The 22,090-nt window shown below is 39.6% G+C and overlaps 1 protein-coding gene across 1 annotated transcript in view; it reads left to right on the top strand.

The window, feature by feature from the left end:
* The window catches only part of LRPPRC (leucine rich pentatricopeptide repeat containing), a 99,517-nt gene extending 86,720 nt beyond the window's left edge, over positions 1–12,797 (top strand). Inside the window, exons 32-38 of the mRNA XM_043918124.1 lie at positions 717–921; positions 2,690–2,829; positions 2,964–3,079; positions 5,488–5,562; positions 6,701–6,785; positions 9,048–9,190; positions 12,639–12,797. Coding sequence (XP_043774059.1) covers positions 717–921; positions 2,690–2,829; positions 2,964–3,079; positions 5,488–5,562; positions 6,701–6,785; positions 9,048–9,190; positions 12,639–12,695 — 821 coding nt within the window. The 3' untranslated portion in view covers positions 12,696–12,797. The remainder of the gene's footprint in view (positions 1–716; positions 922–2,689; positions 2,830–2,963; positions 3,080–5,487; positions 5,563–6,700; positions 6,786–9,047; positions 9,191–12,638) is intronic.
* The last annotated feature ends 9,293 nt before the right edge of the window (positions 12,798–22,090 follow it).

The raw sequence follows: 22,090 nt of genomic DNA on the forward strand, positions 1-22,090 counted from the left end.
TTAAGTCGGTAACTCAGAAGGATATTCCATATTTATCCATAATCAAATACTTGTAAGTTTGATATTAAAAGAAAGAAACTCGCATGGAGAATCTCCCTGGGAACGTGATGAGCTTTCTTTTCTCTGAAAAATCAGTGCAAGAAAATATCTGCATGGTATTTTATCATGTAAAATAAATTTGTCGCTGTGTGAGCTGAATGTTCCAGGTTGGCTGTTCATCTTGTATGATCAAACCTTTTTGGATTAGAAAGAGATACTATTTTCAAGAAAGAATCTTTGGGCTATTAGAAGATTTTGATAATCATGAATCTTTTGAGTGTAATAAAATCTGGGGAAGTGTGAATGCCGGTAAAAGTTACATAGTTTTGGAAAGTCTTTAATTTTTTAAATTCTTCCTTATTTATATTTCTCTGAACTCGTCAACTTCCTTGAAATTAGTCACTAAATGTTGTCCCTGAATAGAACCTGCTTTCTATCAGTAACATTTGCATTCTCTGTGTGCCTTAAAGAAGAAATTTCTCTGTCTCTGATGTAGTCAAATAACTTTTTTTCAGGTTTCACATAAAATATTAATATTTTTCTATAATATAGAATAAAAGTATTCATAGCTTTTTGTGTATAGTCATTTGGTGCTCATATTTAAAAGCTAGTTCTCAAAATGCATTGTCAGTACATTTCATATAAGAAAAACTCTGTCGCCTGCTTTTCTATTGTAGACGCTCTGACAACTCTAAAAACAGCATTAGATCTGGACCAGATACCTTCTAGATTAGCAGTGACCCGCCTTATTCAGGCATGTGCCTTGAAGGGTGATACAGAAAGCATACATGACATTCAGAAGTTGGTAAATGGACTTGAGGATTCAATTGGACTTTCCCGTATGGTTTTCATCAATAACATTGCTTTAGCACAAATAAAGAAGTGAGTATCTTCAAACATTTCCTCCACTGTACACACTGGAAGGAACATTATCTCAAATACCACCTTTTAAAAACTAGGCAGGCTATTAGAAACCATATCAACTGTAGAGAAAATAGTGGTGCTAGTTGCTGCCTATTTTATAATTGTCAGGGAATAATTTTGTGTTACAAAATATGTTTTAGCTGTAAATTGAATCGTAAACAACATTGATCAAAATTTTCAAATTCTTAAAATTTGCCCCACGGTTGGTAACTTTTCTCATTCATACATGCCAGGTACTTGTTGAAACACTTTTTTACGAAAGTGAAAAATAAGTTCATTTGAATGTCAGCAACATTTGAAGGTGACACTCTGCCAGAACATCATGAAATGGGGGGCCCAACAAACTTGTTAAAAATATGCATTTCTGTTTTGTCCATCTTCCTATTCATCCACCCCTGTCAATACACACCCACACAAAAGGAGGTATTTACAGGTGATTCTCTTACCACCATTTCTAGATTTCTTATTGAGAATCACTGTTCTAGAAATAAATTGATTGAAATAACTTGAAATAACTTGATTTCTATTAGCCTCACTGGTGAAGTTAAAGATTCATGGGGGTAATTATGGAATTGACATTCTTCATGCTTTTAGGGGAAAAAATGTTATTTAGCAATTAATCTTACGTACATGTAATGGGTTGTTACTAAAATGTCTTATTGGCTTTTACAGGGTTTTTTGTTTTTTCCTCTTTGTTTGGACAGAAGTTGTTTTGTTTTTCCCCCTTTTAAAACTGTTTCCCCATATAGAACTTTTAACTTTCCCTTTAGTAAGAAAATGTGGTTATTATTTTAAGTTAGAAGATTCCAGAAAATTATTCAAGAAAGATATGGATGAATTTTTAAATGTTACCATATAGTCAGAGTTTTATATGATGCGGAGATGTTTTTATTCGCTATCAAATATAATTATTAAATCTCTAAAACCCTTAAAAAAAACTTATTGTAATGGGGTTCATTTTTAGAGAATTCTTGTTTGAGGTGATAATTCCAACATAAAATGGATTATTTGGATTTGGAGTACCATAGCATAACTGTGAAGTGTCAGTTAAAGAGCACCTTAACCAAAAAGTCGTAAAGATAATTTTCGTCATAAGTTGTTTAACAAGGCCATGTAACTAACTTTTTAAGAATGAAGTATGAAGATACTTTGTTCAGAGAACTTTGATATAAATTGAATATTTTTCAAATGTTGTATGTTACCTGACAAGAACAAATTGTTGTGACTGTGGGTTGAGAGACATGAAAATGTACCCTTTGCAGACATCATCAGCATTTTTAAGAATCCTGAGATTAACATTATCTTTACTTCATGCAGTCGTGACCAGTTGTAGATTATAATGCCAAAGTTATAAAGTATAAAAGATGTCATTTTATATCCAAACAGCTGCAAAAACAAAACTTCGGAATACAATAATTTTTTAAGTTACTGTCTTTAATTCTTCTCTGTGTAGTTGTTTGTTCTTTTCTCTAGAGCAGTGTTTTAAAATAAGCAGCTACTTCAGTTATTTGTTGCAGCATAAAACACCCAGTGATTGCCTTTGCCAAGTAAATATAATTTGGTTCAGCTTGTATAATGTTTTTTATCTGGTTAATTGTAAATATATTGTCTTTTTTCCCCTAAAGTGCTTGCATGTGTAAATACTAAATTAGCTGTACGGAAATTGCCTGCAATATTAATATAAAAGCAAATATTTCTTTATAATTTATTTTACTTTCTTTTACAGTAATAACATAGATGTTGCAATAGAAAGCATTGAAAATATGCTTACTTCAGAGAACCAAACTGTGGACCCTCAGTACTTTGGCTTGGCATATTTATTCCGAAAAGTCATAGAGGGACAGTTGGAACCAGCACTTGAAAAGAGTAAGTTAGCTCTTCTGGTCGAAGAGCAAAGAAGCACTTTCCCTAGCCTGTCTGGACTGACTGTCTTTGGTGAGTGAGTGAGTTATACCATTGTTTAAATGAAAGATTTTTCTTACTTGTCATTTTTTTTTCAGTAAGCATCATGGCGGAGAGATTGGCCAATCAGTTTGCAGTTTACAAACCTGTAACTGATCTTTTCCTTCAGCTTGTGGATTCAGGCAAGGTGGATGATGCCAGAGCTCTCCTACAGGTAATGACCCACCACATGTGGAGCAGTGAGGCTTTGTGAAGTGTGTGAAGTCAGCTGAGAAATTACTAGGGTCAGGTATGTGGTGGAAGACCGGAAGTGAAGTGCAACACCGCTAGCACATTTAAATTCAACGTGAATCAAGGTTACATGACAAGGACTGGATTGCATGTTATAGGTTGCTGGTTTTATAGATGCCAGATTGGACTAGAAATGTCTTTAGAGTTAAATGGGGGTAGAAGGAGACATGTTTTGCCAAAATGATTTAAAGATAAATGTTTCCGTGCAGATAGGTATCGCAAAACAATTCCTTTGATTTCCTAGTTTAATTTCGCTTGCGCTCTAAATGCCACGCATCACCATGGCAACACAGTTTGCAAACAAAAAGTAGGAAATGTTTGCTTTTCAAGTACTGCTCCTCTTGAATACTCAAACACTCTTGGTGCCTTATTCAGGATTTATTAAGAGTCAGATTTGCTTTCTATTCACTTGTGTGTCACAGCCACATTAAATGACAAATGCAGGTCTCTGTGGCCCGCACTCTCAGTTAAATTAGCAATCTTCAGGGAAGGAGACAACTGCATTCATGCCATTTTAACAGCACTAAATATAAAGCCGCGCCAAGTGCCGACAGAACGGTGGGTGATCGGAGCTGCCACTGGTAATGTACACAAACAGGCACCGCCAGGGAGCCCCTTCCCAGCAGGTGGCAGTCAGACAGCCACCGTGATCCCGCCAGCGGCTGTGTTTGTGTAGACTCCCTGTGTCAGATTGAGGCTGGGACCAATTTCTGATAGTAAATAGTATTACATTCACTTACGTTTTTGCTAGCTGTGACACATCTTAGGTAGCAGATAGGGAAGGGGAAAGTGAACTCACCTGCTTGTGATCCTGAAAAGTCATCCAGTTTGAGAGTGGAATCCAAGCCATTTGTAAAAGAAATTCCTGAGAAATTTCTCTGTGTTACCAGTTTGGTGAAAAGTGTAAATTGGCACTGCCTCTAAAGCTTTTTTTACTTTTGTTCCTGGAGAGAGAGAAATGCCAATTATTTGAGAATTTTCTTGTTTACCTTTTTTTTTCCTTTAAAAAATTTTTTTGAAACCGAAATGGCAATTTATAATGGGGATTCAAGAATCTTTTCATTGTTCTATCTTCTTGCCTTCTGTGTTAAAAGCTTAAGAATAAATTCTCATGTTTTATCTTTGTACGGTACATACCTAAGTGTACCTACTCAGGTATATGCATGTCTAGCTGAGTATTCATTCAACTGTGACACATTATTAGAATAGCTCTTTAGAAAGATGCACTTGATATTTCATTTACAAACTTTTTCTGAGCCATGGTCATCAAGGCTCTTCTTAGTAGCCCAGGGTGGGAGACACTGGGGATGTGATGACCGCCCTCAGAGCTGCATGTACCCACAGCATTCTGTCCAGAGCTCTTTATGACAGCCAAGTGTTGCTGCAACATCATTGTCTTTTCATTTTTATTCCTTCAGTAGACTGGTTTCAGATGGTAAACCCTTTACCCATTCTTTACCTGCCTGTCAAACAGTTGAAGATTATTCTTACTGTAGTGAAGAATACCTTATTGACAGATGTCGAAAGCATCCGTTTATAGTGTAAATGTTCTGTGTGTCCCCCAAAGTTCTTTTTATGCTAATCATTTTAGTATTGACAATGTTTTAAAGCTTTGAAAGAGCAATGTGCATTTAGAAACTTAAGAGAATGACATCTGCGATGAATGTAAACTAAAATATTGTCTTGCCATATTTGATTTTACTATAGCATCTAAGATGGGATAGACACTTGATTTATCTGGTCTGTCATATAAACTTTTTTTTTTTGAGTTTAACTTTTGTCTCTTTCTCAAGCACTGGCTGTCTGTTGCAATGAAAGCCTTTTATAAAATAGAGAGATTGAAATCAGTCCTTTTGTATGCATAAGTGTAGGTAATTATACTTTAAAGAGAACTTGCTTTGTACATTTTAATTTTTATAAAGAAACGAGCAGTTATCTCCCTGACACCTTATTAAATGTATAATTAACCTTATGATCCCTAGCTCACTTGTGAATGCTTGGCAGTATAATTGGAGAGGCATAGTGTTTCTTTTTCCCTCTTTCTTAGCAGTCCTAAACCTTATTCTGTGGTTGTTGAAGCATTAGTTTAATTTTTCCCTTTTCATTTTAAACAAACTTTATACTTGCAGTGCCAAGGACAACATTCACAAAAGCTTGGCAGAGCTTGCACTTGTTTTCTTTTTTTGCTTTGAAAAAGTGGTTGACTATTAGGCCTTCCTGTTAGTAATGATATATTACTATATTATTGTGAACTTTCTTAATTGGAAATATTCACCTTGGTCCCCTTGTTTATCAAAACCGTCACTTACTGAATAATGTTTCGATTTTTAGAGGTGTGGTGCAATTGCTGAACAAATCCCGATTTTCTTGGTGTTCTGTATTAGGAATTCTCAGAGATCAGGAAAGGTAAGGTTCTGTACTTGCTTCCAAGGCAATAATGCTATGAGATAGTCTTGATCAAAGGTATTGAGTATCATAGAAGAGCTTTTTGATTCAGGACCTTTTCTAAAAATGCTATATTGAACACTTGCTGGCCTGAACTTGTTTACTTTTTTAGATACTGATGCAAAGTCAATTCTGGCTCCTTGGTTATATTGGAAATGCAAAACAGGTTCATGCAGTGCATTGAGCCCTATGAAAGGACCCTTGGGAATGTAAGATACAGATCCCATTGTTTGGGTCACTGGGTGAGTTTCAGAGTGCAGAACCTGAGGGAGATGCCTGCTACAGAGCTCCTCCTGTCGGGTGACCAGGGAGAAAGCATGAGGTTCTTTAGCTTATTTATACTCAAAGTATGTGTGTTTGTCTTATTGATGTTTATTTTTTAAAAAAGAAAAAGAATAAAAGCATATTTCAAAAATGTCCTTTTAGATTTGATTTTACCTCTGAGTGGGCCCCAGAAACTCTGTTCTTAGGTTATTTGGGCACATTATGAAATTTTAAACTGAGCGCCAATTATAATGTTTGTTTTATGTGAAACATTTAGGTTGTTTCCAACTCCGGAAACTAATTTTCCTTAATTTTCACATAAACACACTTAAAATATTTACCTAATTGCACTTTTCTCTCTGATTCATGTATTTAGTTACAGCGGGCATCATTTAGGAAATACTAAGTTGCCCTTTTTTTCTTTTCTATGAGATAATATAAAATGATGTATATTTACATATAACCTACCACTCATTACCTGTAAATGTTAAATTATCCCTAGATTACTTATAATACTTGATACAGTGTAAATGCTATGTAAATATTTGCTGGCACCCAGCGAATTCAACATTTGCATTTTGGGACTTTCAAGAATTTTTTTTTCTTCTGAATATTTTTGGTCCAGGCAGGGTTGGTTAAATCCACAGACTTGGAATCCACAGGCTACAGAGGGGCTGACCAGACTTAGAGATACAAAAGGGAAATAGTCCATTGAATTGAGAAGGCAGTTCTACTGTACTGTTGTTAAGTTTTTATGATATAATGTCCATATGTCAGTGTCATATTTCACTGTTCTTTTGAGTTGTGGTGATGTTACCTATATTTAATTTCCTAGGCACCAGCTATGAAGTCTTTGTTAGAATTGATTCCTGAATTAATTGACAAGGAAGAAGCATACACTTGCCTCATGAAAAGTTATGGTAATAAGTCTCATGTAACTGCATTATTTGATTTAAATATTTGTAGTATAGTCAACAAGTCTTCAGCTCCAAAGCAGTAATCCTAAATATCAGATAATTGCTTATGGTATAAATAATTTATTTAGCCTTAGGATATGTTTTAAAACTATATTTAAGGGGGTTCTCTGATGGCTCAGTGGTGAAGAATTTGCCAGCCAATGCAGAAGACATGGGTTTGATCCCAGATCTGGGAAGATCCCCACATGCCATGGGCGTTAACCCTCTGTGCCACAACTATTGAGCCTGTACTCTAGAGCCCAGGAGCTGCAGCTGCTGAAGCCCATGTGCGCTAGAGCCTGCGCTCTGCAACACGAGAAGCCACTGCAATGAGAAGCTTGTGCACCACCCCTGGAGAGTAGCCTCTGCTGGCCACAACTAGAAGAAAGCCCGTGTATCAACAAAGACCCAGCACAGCCAAAAAAGAAAAAAAAGAAACCCTGTGTTAAAAAAAAAAATCTGAAATTATTCTTAGAGGTTAATGTAAATCATCTCTGAGCATCTTCTGAGGGGGCCCTGATTTGTTGAGTTACAATCCAGGTTCCTGGAAAGACTTAGAAGTCCACTTGGGTGTACATTCTGGGAACCAGTCCTACCCCTCCAAAGGCCTGCCTGCCACCTGAAATACAGTGTAAAATGGCTATATGTTTAAGACTTCACTTGCCTGTTTGCTCCTTCAGTGGCCCACCTACCTACTCTTAGAAATAGCAAACACCTTAATTAAAAAGTGGGCCCCAAGGTTTTACCTGAAGTCACAGCTCTGAAATTGTAGCCTTTTAAGCAGTTTTTCCCCTGGTTGCCAGGTGACCACATGTGGAAGGAACCAGTCTAAAGTTTCCGCAGTAATTAAGATGAATGTCAGCATTTGTAAGTTATGATCAGCTGTCCATCTGACACTGCTGATTTGTGCACTTGAGCCAAAGGGTAAATAAAGAGTTGCTTTGTGGATTTGATTGTTGGCAGGACACCAGACTTAGCAATCAGAATTCTCCATTTTTATGCCCTTATGAGCAGAACATGATATATTTTGAAATAGAGCTATAATCATAAACTTCCTTAAGGTTACATTTGCATAATTGGCAGGTATTAGTACTATGTAAGATGAAGTAGTGTAAAACAGCATGAAGTTACTACTAAATTGTGTGATAGTTGGGAGGGAGGAGAGCAGGGAGATCAGGAAGTCAGGAAAGAGAAGACAGGAGAGTTTGGGGAGCAGCTCCCTAGAAGATGGTAGAGCTTGGGTTGAGCCCTTGACAGTGGCAGGAGAAGGCTTTGGTCTCTTAGGGACGGGAGCAAAGGATTTACAGAGGAAACTGACTTCACCCAAACTAAAGATCTGTTCAGCTTCAGTGAGAGGTGTAGAGTCATCCTCAGTCCCTTTAGGGAGATCCTTGATTCCCTAAATCAAGGATCAAGGATCTCACATCTCACATCATCCTGGAGGCTCACCTTGGTGCTGGTAGAGTTGGGATTAATTATTCAGCATCAGTATAGGGTAGATGTTAACAATCTAATGCAAGATCGAAGAGTCAGATCACCAACAATTCTTAGCCGAGCCTGTATAATTTCAATAGTGAACTTAAAAATATTTGCATATCAGCCACAAGTAGAGAGCCAGCTAAACTTAGCTCCTAGGCTGCTGCATCATCCAATTACATGAAATATTAGTGTAGCTTGTTACACAGAGGTATGTAGTTTTTTAATGTATGTTAATAATGTATATAAATTTGGGGGGATCAGTAGCTAACTATATGCCTCATTTGCATATTTTAGAATAGGAGAATATATTGAAAGTCTTTTGGTGTTGTTTAGCACCTGATCTTGATGTAGGTACAGACTTCCACATTAGTTATTTTACCTGCCCCTCGTCAAAAAAGTCACTGAATTAGCCTGATTTCAAAGTGTGGTTTTAAACAGAAGAAGATTGAATGGTATGTGCTTACTCTATGATTGAAGTCTTCTGTTTCTGGTCAGTTGAACTAGCATGGGTCTTTTAAAATAGCTGTGTTGTCATTTTCCTTCTCTTTCATAGTGGATAATGCTGATTGAGAGGTGTGGGGAAGGATGACTGGATTGTAGATCCTGGATATGTTTTTTTTGTTGAAGGTAGTTGAGTATTGGTTTCGTTTAGGATAAAGGAATCCAGGAGTCCATGAATGGCTAAATGTTTGGCAAAAACAAGAAGATAGGTTGACTTTATCTATGATTAATATCTTTTTTTTCTAGTCTTGGACAATGATGTTGCATCTGCTAAAGCACTATATGAAAGTTTGACTGCAAAGAATGTAAAATTCAATGATCTGTTCCTAAAGCGTTACGCAGTTTTGCTGAAGAATGCTGGAGAGTCTGTCCCTTTCACTGAACCTCCTGTGAGTATTTCTTAATTAAGGGGGGAGGGGAATACCTCTACAGATTTGTGTATGCTTCATAATAATGTGTGAAAAATAAGGTGAATACTTAATTACATGAGGATTAGATCTCTGTGAAGGACCCTCCAGGGAGGGCTTCAGGAACTAAAGTTATGCTACGGGTCTGGCTGCTGCAGAACACAGCCCTCTGGGACCGAGGTTTAAAATACAGGGTCAATCTCAGACCTTTAGCTGTAGGTATGAATTTATCAAATGTCCTTGGGGCAGTTCTCTCTTCATTTCAACTTGAAATAGGATTTAATGGCCTGTATTTCAATAGCTAAGCATATTATGTCACTGTTAATTACTTGTTCATTTCCATTTTTAAATAAGTTGATTTTTATTTATCTAGGATTTTTAATTGAAGTATAGTTGACATAGCATTATATTAATTTCAAGTGTACAAAATAATAATTTGATATTTGTAGATATTACAGAATAATCACCACAGTAAGTCCAGTTAACATTGGCCACCATACATAGTCAAAAATTTTTTTTCATGTGAAAACTTTGAAGATCTGCTCTCTTAGCTGCTATCAAATGTGCAGTACAGTATTATTAACTATATATATATGTATATTATCTCCCCATGGCTTACCCATCTTCCTCCTCCCCAACTCCCACCCCTACCTGCCTCAGGCAACCTTTAGGCAACCACTAATTTAGTCTCTGTATCCATGAGCTTTGTGTTTTTCAGATTCTAGATATAAATGAGATCACACAGTGTTTATCTTTTTCTGTCTGGATTATTTCACTTAGCACAATACTCATCCTTGCTTGTTGTTGCAAATGGCAAGATTGAATTCTTTTTAAGGCAGAATAATATTCCTGTGTCTTCCTGTGTCTGTCTGTGTGACATTTTCTTTATCCATTCATCCATCAATGAACATTTGTTTCCTTGTCTTGGCTCCTGTTAACTCTGCAGTGACTATGCGGGGAGCATATATCTTTTTGAATTAATGTTTTCTATTTTTTTTGGATAAATACCCAGAAGTGGAATTGCTAGATCATATGTTAGTTTTATTTTGAATTTCTTGAGGAGCCGCCATACAGTTTTACTTAGTGGCTACACCATTAACAGAAGCAGAAGATATTAAGAAGAGGTGGCAAGAATACACAGAACTGTACAAAAAAGATCTTCACAACCCAGATAATCACGATGGTGTGATCACTCCCCTAGAGCCAGACATCCTGGAATGTGAAGTCAAGTGGGCCTTAGGAAGCATCACTATGAACAAAGCTAGTGGAGGTGATGGAATTCCAGTTGAGCTATTTCAAATCCTGAAAGATGAGGCTGTGAAAGTGCTGCACTCAATATGCCAGTAAATCTGGGAAACTCAGCAGTGGCCACAGGACTGGAAAAGGTCCGTTTTCATTCCAATCCCAAAGAAAGGCAATGCCAAAGAATGCTCAAACTATCGCACAATTGCACTCATCTCACACGCTAGCAAAGTAATGCTCAAAATTCTCCAAGCCAGGCTTCAGCAATACAAGATGTTCAAGCTGCTTTTAGAAAAGGCAGAGGAATCAGAGATCAAATTGCCAACATCTGCTGGATGATCAAAAAGCAAGCGAGTTCCAGAAAAACATCCATTTCTGCTTTATTGATTATGCCAAAGCCTTTGACTGTGTGGATCACAATAAACTGGAAAATTGTGAAAGAGATAGGAATACCAGACCACCTGACCTGCCTCTTGAGAAACCTGTATGCAGGTCAGGAAGCAACAGTTAGAACTGGCCATGGAACAACAGACTGGTTCCAAATAGGAAAAGGAGTACGTTGAGGCTGTACTTTGTATTTGACAATAGTCACCCTGTTTGCTTAACTTATATGCAGAGTACATCATAAGAAACACTGGGCTGGAGGAAGCACAAGCTGGAATCAAGATTGCTGGGAGAAATATCAATAACCTCACATATGCAGATGACACCACCCTTATGGCAGAAAGTGAAGAGGAACTAAAGAGCCTCTTGATGAAAGTGAAAGAGGAGAGTGAAAAAGTTGGCTTTAAGCTCAACATTCAGAAAACTAAGATCATGACATCTGATCCCATCAACTTCATGGCAAAGAGATGGGGGAACAGTGGAAACAGTGTCAGACTTTATTTTTCGGGCTCCAAAATCACTGCAGATGGTGATTGCAGCCATGAAATTAAAAGACGCTTACTCCTTGGAAGGAGAGTTATGACCAACCTAGATGGCACATTAAAAAGCAGAGACATTACTTTGCCAGCAAAGGTCCGTCTAGTCAAGGCTATTGATTTTCAGTGGTCATGTGTGGATGTGAGGGTTGGACTGTGAAGAAAGCTGAGTGCCGAAGAATTGGTGCTTTTGAACTGTGGTGTTGGAGAAGACTCTTGAGAGTCCCTTGGGTTCAAGGAGATCCAACCAGTCCATCCTAAAGGAGATCAGTCCTGGGTGTTCATTGGAAGGACTGATGCTGAAGCTGAAACTCCAATACTTTGGCCACTTCATGCGAAGAGTAAACTCATTGGAAAAGACCCTGATGCTGGGAGGAGTTGGGGCAGGAGGAGAAGGGGACGACAGGATGAGATGGCTGGATGGCATCACCGACTTGATGAACTTGAGTTTGAGTAAACTCCAGGAGTTGGCGATGGACAGGGAGGCCTGGCATGCTGCAATTCATGGGGTTGCAAAGAGTCGGACACAACTGAGTGACTGAACTGAACTGAACACCATTTATGTTCCCACCAACAGTGCACACGGGCTCCTTTTTCTCCATATCTTCACCAACACTTGTTATTTCTAGTCATATTTTTACAATAGCCATTCTAACAGATAGGAAGGGAGATCCATCTCAGGGTGTTTTTTGTTTGCATTTCCCTGATTGGTGATGTTGAGCAGCTTTTCATGTACCTCTTGGCCATCTATAGTTCATTTTTGGAAACATGTCTGTTCAGTTCCATTGTTGCTATTGAGTTATATAAATTCTTTGTATGACAGTTAACCCCCATCAGATATATACATTTGCAAATATTTTCTCCCATTCAGTTTGTTGCCTGGGAAATTTTGTTTTACTAGGCTTTGTTTAATAAGAGAAATCATATGTGCAGAATTCCTTCTAACTATTTCACTGAACTGGAAGTCGCTAAAACATGTTTATTTCAAACCTCTTAACCTTCCCAAGGGAGGTTGCAGAGTCTCCCAAGTGTCAACACCTGCATACACGGAGCAGGGGCTCTTGGTGCTTTGACTCTGACTTGGGGGCTGTGGGATAGGTGATTTCATGAAGCAAAGCAGTGCTGAAGCCTTGAGGGAACGGCAGCTGTCATGGGCCCAGCAGTCTGTCCTGCCAGTTTGCAGTACTTTATGATTTCCAAGTTTTGTGCCATCGTCTCTTGCTGGTAACTCTTATCTGTAACCTCCCTCCCTTTTTCCTTGTCTACAGGAGAGCTTTGAATTTTATGCAAAGCAGCTAAAGGAGTCAAAGGAAACGCATTTGTGAAGCAAGCCAGCACTATTTTATTTTGTGTGTATTTGTGATTCTGTGTCTAAATGTTATTTTTTAAATGTGTTTTAGAGGACAAAATAAACAAATAAAAAGTGACTTTGTTTATGTACTTTTATTTATTCACAATGTTGATAATGTTCACCATCTTACTGACAATAACTGTGTATATTAAGTCACTAGACATTTTTGGGTTTTGCCTACACTGTAAATCTATGTTATTTTCTTTGAGGCTCCTGGTGTATGAGGCCATAGTTTTTCAGGGTTCTTTTCCCCATTGACTTTTCATATCCTCTGCTATTTTGTTCCTTTAATTGACTTGTCAATATTGTTTATCTGAAAAATTTTGGAGCCAGACGAAATGATGCTCAGTGGGCTTTCTGATGCTTAATAGTCTATGAAATAACAATTCTTTACTTACACACCCTGCATACTTCCCAGTTTGTAAAATGTTGGCGCCAGAGGGCATCTGATGTGTCATCAAATCCATCGCTTGTCATTTCCAGTGAGACACCAAGACTCAAAGAGACTTGCTGGGTTAGGGTGCTCCCTCCATGCCTTCCCTTCTACCACAGGGGCTCCCACAGAACCTCTTTCACTGAAGTCTCCAGATCTGCATCTGAGTCATGAGTTTGATCATGAAGTAGAGCAATGCATTCCGTTCATCATGGTTTCAGGTCTTCATCAGCATAAGCTCTACCCTACACTGGACTTGTTACTTCATACGCACACCCAATGAATATGTGAATAAGTATATGAAGGAGTGAAATCTTGGTTTGTATTCAGTTTTATCAAAGTTGTCCTCAAATTGGCCTTCATGCCTGTTAATATCTACACTGTAAGTCATTACTATAAAAGAATTGAAGGTGAGTAGTCAAGATAGCCTGTCATCTTACTATGTAATGTCGACCTATTGGGGATTATGGTATTATTTAAAAGTTGAAAATGCTTTAATTGAGACATCCCCATTTGGTGTATTCCTTGTTCATTTGAAATCAGTGATTAGCTACTGTTTTGGTTTCCATGAGGTTGCTTGGTTCCCACCATGTACAAGAAGGGGGACCTTGCCTTGGTGGGAAATAAGCCAGCCTCACGCTGTTTATGCTGCTAACTTGTGTGTTGTTGGGACCAACCGTCCTGCATCTAGGGCCTGCAGATGTCATGAGAAGGGAGGGCTGATGGAGGGAAGCCAAGGAAGGATGTTATGGTGGCACCAACCATACTTTCCTTCATCTGCGTTCTGTTGAACTAGACCTAAGGAATGGGGCTCGGTCAGCGCTGAGTCCCAGCCTCCAGAACTTAGCCCTAAGCCTCCCTTTGTGCACTTTGCAGGTGCAGGACCTATGTGTGTTTTGATGATACCAGATTTGCCATGAGCCTCACTCCATTAGGGAGTCCACTGAAACAGGCTCTGTATTTTGTAGTTATGCCAATCATAGGTTAGTTGAGCTAAATTTTATTAATAGTCATTGAAATAGATCTCTAAGATGAGGAACAACTTTGGGGCAAAATCTGAACTTCCCAGTCATTTTTACAGGAGCTCAAGAGTACAATCTCATTTACATGAAGTGACTCCAAGCCAGCCTTGTATGTGGACTCTGGTAGAATGTGGGTCTAGTGCAGAGGAGGTAGATACAGACCCCTTGATGAGCTTTTCCTGCTGAATAACATTTCTAGCAAGCTGAACCATTAAATATATTTCATATATTAAAGAACTATCTAGTCACGTATCTGTAGCACTGTATTGGCTTCCCCTTTTGAATGTAAACATTTAGCATATAACCATGTATATTCTAGATGAGCTTATGAATACTTTATGAAAACTTTTAAAATATCTACTAGCAAAGTTGAAATAAATGAGAATATAAATACAGTTATAGCAACACTCAATGGTATCTTTTAGACTCAAATTAGAAGCATACAGGTGATTCTAAAAAGTAAATGTCATAAACCTTGGCAAAGTATAGTGTTTTATAATACAATTTTATGTGTATTTAAGCCTAATATTTTAATGTGAATTGCTTTGAATAAATTGTATTCCAGCAACCTATGAGCTTGTTCATTTTTATCTTATCAAATTTTTATATAACCACTTTAAGCCATTTCAAGGACTTGAGTCTTAAAATTTTTAATTAAAAATTGTGTGGTGTCCTCTGTTGTGGCCAGAATTTCCTTGTCAAATGGTGCATAGGTTGTGCATATGAAGTCACTGCTTATCCGTCTTAAGGATGAGCAGATATTTAAGATCTCCGAGGTCCGTGGTTGGTGAGAATTAGAGTTGGATGTGTGGCAAATGACAAGACAAGGGGGACTTTAAGTGTCAGACGAAGCCTTCTAAAGCTGTATGGAGGCGTGGGCTCCACTCCACCAGGGCTGTGCACACTCCTGTCTTCCTACCTTCCCTCTCCTGCTGCTTGCTTGTGAATCCTCTCAGGATGCGTCAGTGTCCCTGCTCCCGGTAGAAATAATCGTTCGCTCTCCAGGGCCCCCGCAGCTGCTTGAAAGCAGAGCAGATACCATTCACACAGGGTGTGAACTCCTGAGGGCCGGTGCTTTGTCTCCTGGCCGTGCGTCCCCAGCCTAGCACACTCCCCAGATGTCAGTGGTCAGTTTTGTGGGTTCTACCATGTGTCACACGCCCCTCTTGCCTGATACCCACAGTGAGGTGCTTACAGAAGTTAATTTGCCTGGAATCAGTGATACATGGCCAGGACTCTGGACACACATGTACTTATTACTAAGAATACAAAAAAAAAAAAAAAAAAAAGATGCAGTCCAGCTTAGACTCAGTTAAAAATAGAATCTCTAAACTTTAAGAATATATTTTTAAAGCCTTTCACAGTAATACAAATGTTTCCAGACTGGACAGCTTGCACTATAAAGGTATTTTCTTCCATTTAATCTAATCCCTAGTGTCTGGCATAATCAGCAAATTTTCAAGTTGCAATAAATTATTAAGCTTTATATTGCAAATTATTCTTCCTGGAACATTTTATTTCTTCAGTCTGTCTGCAATGTGTGTGCTCTGCACATTTTTTCTCACGTCTTCAAGCAAACAATTTTCATTTAATATTTGTATTTTTGACAAACCAACCTTTGTAGAGTTTCTGTAAGTGAAAGCAACATTCCTGAAGTATGGTCAGAGTAACAGCAGCAGGGAGTTACAAAATCATGGTCATTTATCACTTTGCTATTGTGCAATTATATATGTGAGTGTTTCCATCAGAAGCACACCCTGTTTTCAGGCCTGCAGACTTTTAACCCACATTATGCAGCTTTAGTATTAATAAGGAAAATGGCTGTATTAGCAAATTGAAAATAGGCACTTACCGGGGTTTTTTTTGCATGAAGAAAAGCAACATCATCACGTCCAAGTAGAGCAAAAACACTTAACCAGCTTCAGATCTACCACCTTGCACATGCGTTTGGACAGGGGTTGGCTCTTGGGATCTTCAAGAGATCAATAACAGATAGATCTCACCAACCCTGCCACTGCCCTGCACTTGCTGAGATTCTCTTAATCATTCACTTGTTCTTGTGGTTTTTCCCCCCAAGAACTTGAGCTCTCCAGTGCTTTGTGGCCCCGCCATTCTGGCAGTGGTAGGTGCCCAGTAAGCATCATTGAATGAAATCAATGGGTACCTCACTTGTCCCCCTTTCCAAGGCAGGTTGTTTTTGAGGTTTATGGTTTCTGTGCACTGGGGTGGGAGTTCTTCCTCACACACCTTTTCATAGCAGATAGAGGCACCACCTTTTAGCTCAGAGCTAGGATATTGGGGTTGACGCCCGAGGAGTTCTCTAAAACCCCGTGTGCCCTCAGGTAAGCATTTTGAGGTTTGCTGCCAGGAGGAAGACGGCTCTCAAATGTGTGATGAAATCAGACAACCTCAAGCTGAGCACAAGCACAGTGCAAGAGTGGAATCAAAAACAAAGAGCTTTGTTTTTAACATGGGACCATGGAGCTTCTTTAGCAGTTTGGGGAAACACAAAACAGTGATAACTGTGAGCACTATCACCTGGAAAGCTGAGAAGTATTATCCAGTCTTTGAGTTGGTAAATATTTAAAAATCTCAATCCAGTTCTTAAAACATGATTGTTTTAATTATTAGCTGCTAGCACCACATGCACGGCTATTTCCAGGCTGCCACCAGAAAATGGGCTGTGCTCCATCTACCTGCCTCATGCCCTACCCAGGCAGACTATGGGATAAAGACAGGCTCCATACCCTGGCCACTTTAGAAGAGCCAGTCATTTTATCAAAACAGATGACATGATTTGAGATTTGAATTACCTAGTTTAGACTATTTGCAAATCAGGATGCTTTCAGGCATGAGAATTGGATGTAAATAAGCAGAGATCAGCTAGCAAGATGCTTCCTTACTCCTGCATGCCAGCATCCCAGGCCCTTGCTCTCTCCTTCAGAGCCTGCTTGGTGCTCCAGCTCCTTGACTGGGCCTAAAGGAGAGGGGCCCAGGGCAGCTGTGCTAAACTCTGCCCGGTGACTAATTTACATCTCAGTAGAACCCCCTAGCCCCAGGTTTGTAGTTCACACTTGGATTTGGTACAGATTTAAATATCACTGCTGCTAGCTGTTTAATCTGGGATCAAAACAAGAAGAAAGTGGAAGGAAAGAAACAAATGCAAGATCTACTTCTCTGAGCCTGACTGAGGAGATCAGCCTGACCGAGGGAATGATTGCGTCTTAAATAATCTTTCTTTATAGGAACGAAAGCAGTTTAAAAAAATCTCATCAGGAAACATTTGAGTCAATATAAAGGTAATTATTTTCTGCTTAATTAAAATTTCCTTGTCAATAGCACAAGTTGAAATCAGAGGGCTTAAAAATGCAAATTTCAAACCCTTTACCTTTTGATCAAAGGTCTGCAAACTACAGCCTCAGGTCAAATCTGCACGCTGCCTGTTTTCGGAAATAATGTTTCACTGGAACACAGCCACACCACCCAGACTTCAGAGATGTCTGTGGCGCCTTCATACTGTGACAGCCAGTTTAAGTAGTTGCGACAGACTATATGGCCCACAAAGACAACTATTTGCTATCTGACCTTAAAGGCGAAAGATTGCAACCCCTGCTTTTTTTTTTTTTTAATTACAGTTGATTTACAATATTATGTTAGTTTCAGGTGTAGAGCAAACTGATTCAGTTACATGTATACATTTTAAGTATATTTTCCATTGTAAGTTATTATAAGATATCAAATATAGTTCCCTGGGCTGTATAGAAAATTCTTGCTGCGTCTCTATTTTATGTGTACTAGTTTGTATCTGCTAATCCCATCAGTTCAGTTCAGTCACATCCGACTCTTTGAGACCCCATGGACCACAGCACACCAGGCCTCCCTGTCCATCACCAACTCTGGGAGTTTACTCAAACTCACGTCCATTGAGTCAGTGATGCCATCCAACCATCTCATCCTGTCATCCCCTTCTCCCACCTTCAATCTTTCCCAGCATCAGGGTCTTTTCAAATGAGTCAGTTCTTCGTATCAGATGGCCAAAGTATTGGAGTTTCAGCTTCAGCATCAGTGCTTCCAATGAATATTCAGGACTGATTTCCTTTAGGATGGACTGGTTGGATCTCCTAGCAGTCCAAGGGACTCTCAAGAGTCTTTTCCAACACCACAGTTCAAAAGCAGCAATTCTTCAATGCTCAGCCTTCTTTTATAGTCCCACACTCCTAATTTACAGTCCCCCTGCCTCCCCTTTGGTAACCGCAAGTTTTCTATGTCTATGAGTCTGCTTCTGTTTTGTATATAGAGTCATTTGTGTTATTTCTTAGATTCCATGTGTGTGGTATCACATAACATTTATCTTTTTCTGTCTGACTGACTTGACTTAGTATGATATTCTCTAGGTCCATCCATGTTGCTGCAAATGGTACTGGAGTGGGACTCTGTCCAAGGCCAGAGAGTGGACTCTTGTTTAACACTAGGAAGTAAACTGAGGAGACACACGGACTGACCAAGCCAAAGACTTCGTTGGAAAGCGGCTCCTATGTGAGGAACAGCAGGGTAAGGGAGCCTGGGAGAACAGCTCTGCCGTGTGACTCGGCGTCGGGTGTGACAGGGACGGGGTCAGCCTTCCGAGTTGTCTTGGCTGGTCATTATCCCTGTGCCTGTATTTGGTCCTGTGTCTTGGGGTCCTCAGCCATGATGGATTCCAGAGTGAGGGTTTCTGGGAGGTTGGCAGGACATATTATGGGCTGGCATCTCCTCCCTCCTTTTGGCCCCTCCTGAATTCTCCTCAGTTTTTCATGGTAGCACTAATATTTTTTTATCAGGACCTCCTGTTGTGAGACAACTCATGCAAGTGGTTATTATCGTGCCTGGCCAAGTCAGGCAGTTTCAGTCGACAGTTTTCTAGCACATATGGCAGTATTTCATTCTTTTTTATGGCTGAGTAGTATTCTGTTTAGTGTATGTATGTAAATATGTATATTTACACCACATATTCTTAAGCCTTCATGGCAAATAGATGCGGAAACAGTGGCTGACTTTATTTTTCTGTGGTGATTGCAGCCATGAAATTAAAAGACGCTTACTCCTTGGAAGGAAAGTTATGACCAACCTAGATAGCATATTAAAAAGCAGAGACATTACTTTGCCAGCAAAGGTTTGTCTAGTCAAGGCTATGGTTTTTCCACTGGTCATATATGGATGTGAGAGTTGGATTATAAAGAAAGCTGAGTGCAGAAGAATTGATGCTTTTGAACTGTGGTGTTGGAGAAGCCTCTTGAGAGTCCCTTGGACTGCAAGGAGATCAAACCAGGAACTGTGGTGTTGTAGAAGACTCTTGAGAGTCCCTTTGACTGCAAGGAGATCCAACCTGTCCATCCTAAAGGAGATCAGTCCTGGGTGTTCATTGGAAGGACTGATGTTGAAGCTGAAACTCCAATACTTAGGCCACCTGATATGAAGAGCTGACTCATTGGAAAAGACCCTGATGCTGAGAATGATTGAGGGCAGGAGGAGAAGGGGACGACAGAGGATGAGATGGTTGGATGGCATCACCAACTCAATGGACATGGGTTTGGGTGAACTCCGGGAATTGGTGATGGACAGGGAGGCCTGGCGTGCTGTGTGGTTCACGGGGTCGCAAAGAGTCAGACATGACTGAGCGACTGAACTGAACTGATTTTTAAACCAATCGTCTGTTGATGGGCACTTCAGTTATTTTCATGTCTTCAGTGTCGTAAATAGTGCTGCTGTGAACACTGGAGTGGATCTATCTTTTCAGGTTAGAGTTTTATCTTTTCTAGATACATGCCCAGGAGTGGGATTGGTGGATCATCCTGTAGCTCTATTTTTAGTTTTTTGAGAAACCTCCACACTGTTTTCCATAGTGGCTGCACCAATTTACATTCCCATGAACAATTGTAGGAGGGTTCCCTCTTCTCCACACCCTCTCCAGTATTTATAATTTGAGGAGTTTTTGATAATAGCTATTCTGACTGATGTGAGGTGCTACCTCATTATATTTTTTATTTGCATTTTCCTAAAAACAAGTGATACTGAGCATATTTTCATGTGCCTGTTGACCATCTGCATATCTTCACCCTATTTTTTTTGATTGGGTTCTTTTTTTATTGCTGGTGAGTTGTATAAACTGCATATTTTGGATATTAACACCCTGTTGATAGCATCATTTGCAAATATTTTCTCCCATAAGTTGTTTTTTCATTCTGTTGATGGTTTCCTTTGTTGTCCAAAAGATTTTAAGTTTGACTGAGTCCCATTTGTTTATTTTTGTTTTTATTTCTTTTGCCTTGGGAGGCTGACCTAAGAAAATATTGCTTCTATTTATGTCCAGGAATGTTTTCTATGTTCTCGTCACAACCCCTGCTTTTAATAATTACACAGAAGCAGATCTCTACCCTTTTAGAGCAGGGAGGGCTCAATGAACTGTGTGCATGCCTCTAGAACAGTGGTTCTTCTCCTTGGCCTCCCATCCCGTGAGGAGCATTTTTTAAAACAGACCAGTGGAACCAATCTCTGAGGGGGTACATCCACACTGGCATTTACTAAAGCTCCAGGATAGAGAGAGAGAGAGAGAGAGAGAGAAAGTTCTGCTGGAGTTTCTGCATCTCTCCTGCCTTGGCATCTTGCCGCTTGTTCCGTGACCCCGCAGTCCTGCACACCATAGCCCACTGAGTTATTAAAACCTTTTGCAGAATGAAATCATATGATGTACCTCAGTGACTGTCAACTCTCCCTACATGCTAGAATCATCGGGGAGTTAAAGAAAAAACCCAGTGGTCTTCCCCCTTCTCCAGTCAGGCCTAAAGCCACTAGGTGACCACAGCCTGGGTGTGGGGGGTGTGGGCTGTGAATGGGGGTGGGAGGGATGTGTGATGGGCCAGAGCGGGGTGAGAAGAGCATCTCTGCCGACTTGGAGACAGCTTGATTTGGGAGTTAAGAGTCTTAGCAGGGTATCCACACAGGCGAAGGAGTGCGGTGCAGTTGGAAGACTGGTTATATATAGGAGATGAACGAAATGAGCGAAAATATTAAGGTTAGTGAAAGCCAGGTTTCTTACAATGGGAGGAGGGAGTTACAATTGTGAAAAGAGAAAAATCCACTCTGTGGTGGTAGATTGGAATTGGATGTATCGGTGTGGGAGAAAAATATTAATATATATAAAAATTTGGACAGAGGCTTCCCTGGTGGCTCAGACGATAAAGCGTCTGCCTGTAATGCGGGAGACCTGGGTTCGATCCCTGGGTTGGGAAAATCCCCTGGAGAAGGAAATGGCAACCCACTCCAGTACTCTTGCCTGGAAAATTCCATGGATGGAGGAGCCTGGTAGGCTACAGTTCATGAGGTCGCAAAGAGTCGGACACAACTGAGCAACTTTACTGGTTCACGGGTGTGTGCACATGTGTACACACATATACACATACACATATATACCCATGTATATATTCCCACTGAGAGGGCCTGGAAACAGTGATGCCCCAATAGCAATGAGCATACTTATCACTCATATCTTGGCTTCTAATGGCTTCTAAATGCCATTTTCCACTGAAAGGAACCAAGATTCTTTAAAGAAATGTCTGCTTCCATGATTGGAGTGGGGTGGGGTGGGGTGGGAGGTGGGAAAGTAGAAGATGAGTCTGAAACAGTTGCAAAAGTGTTCAGAGAATGAGGGGGACTTATCAAAAGGAGGCAGAAGCCAGCTTGAAGAGGCTCTCATGGCCACGTCAGGGACAGTTTGAACATCTATATTAAGAATGATAGTAAAAGATTATAGCCCACTGAATAAAATAGAAAACCACAAGTTTATACTGATACAAATTTTAAAATGAATTAATGGAAAGTTTGAGGAGCAGTTTCAAAATACCTACCTACAAATGCTTATTAATAATTACAAAAGGA

The sequence above is a fragment of the Cervus elaphus genome, chromosome 11 (genome assembly GCF_910594005.1).
Source record: "Cervus elaphus chromosome 11, mCerEla1.1, whole genome shotgun sequence".
In the NCBI taxonomy this organism is placed as follows: domain Eukaryota; kingdom Metazoa; phylum Chordata; class Mammalia; order Artiodactyla; family Cervidae; genus Cervus; species Cervus elaphus.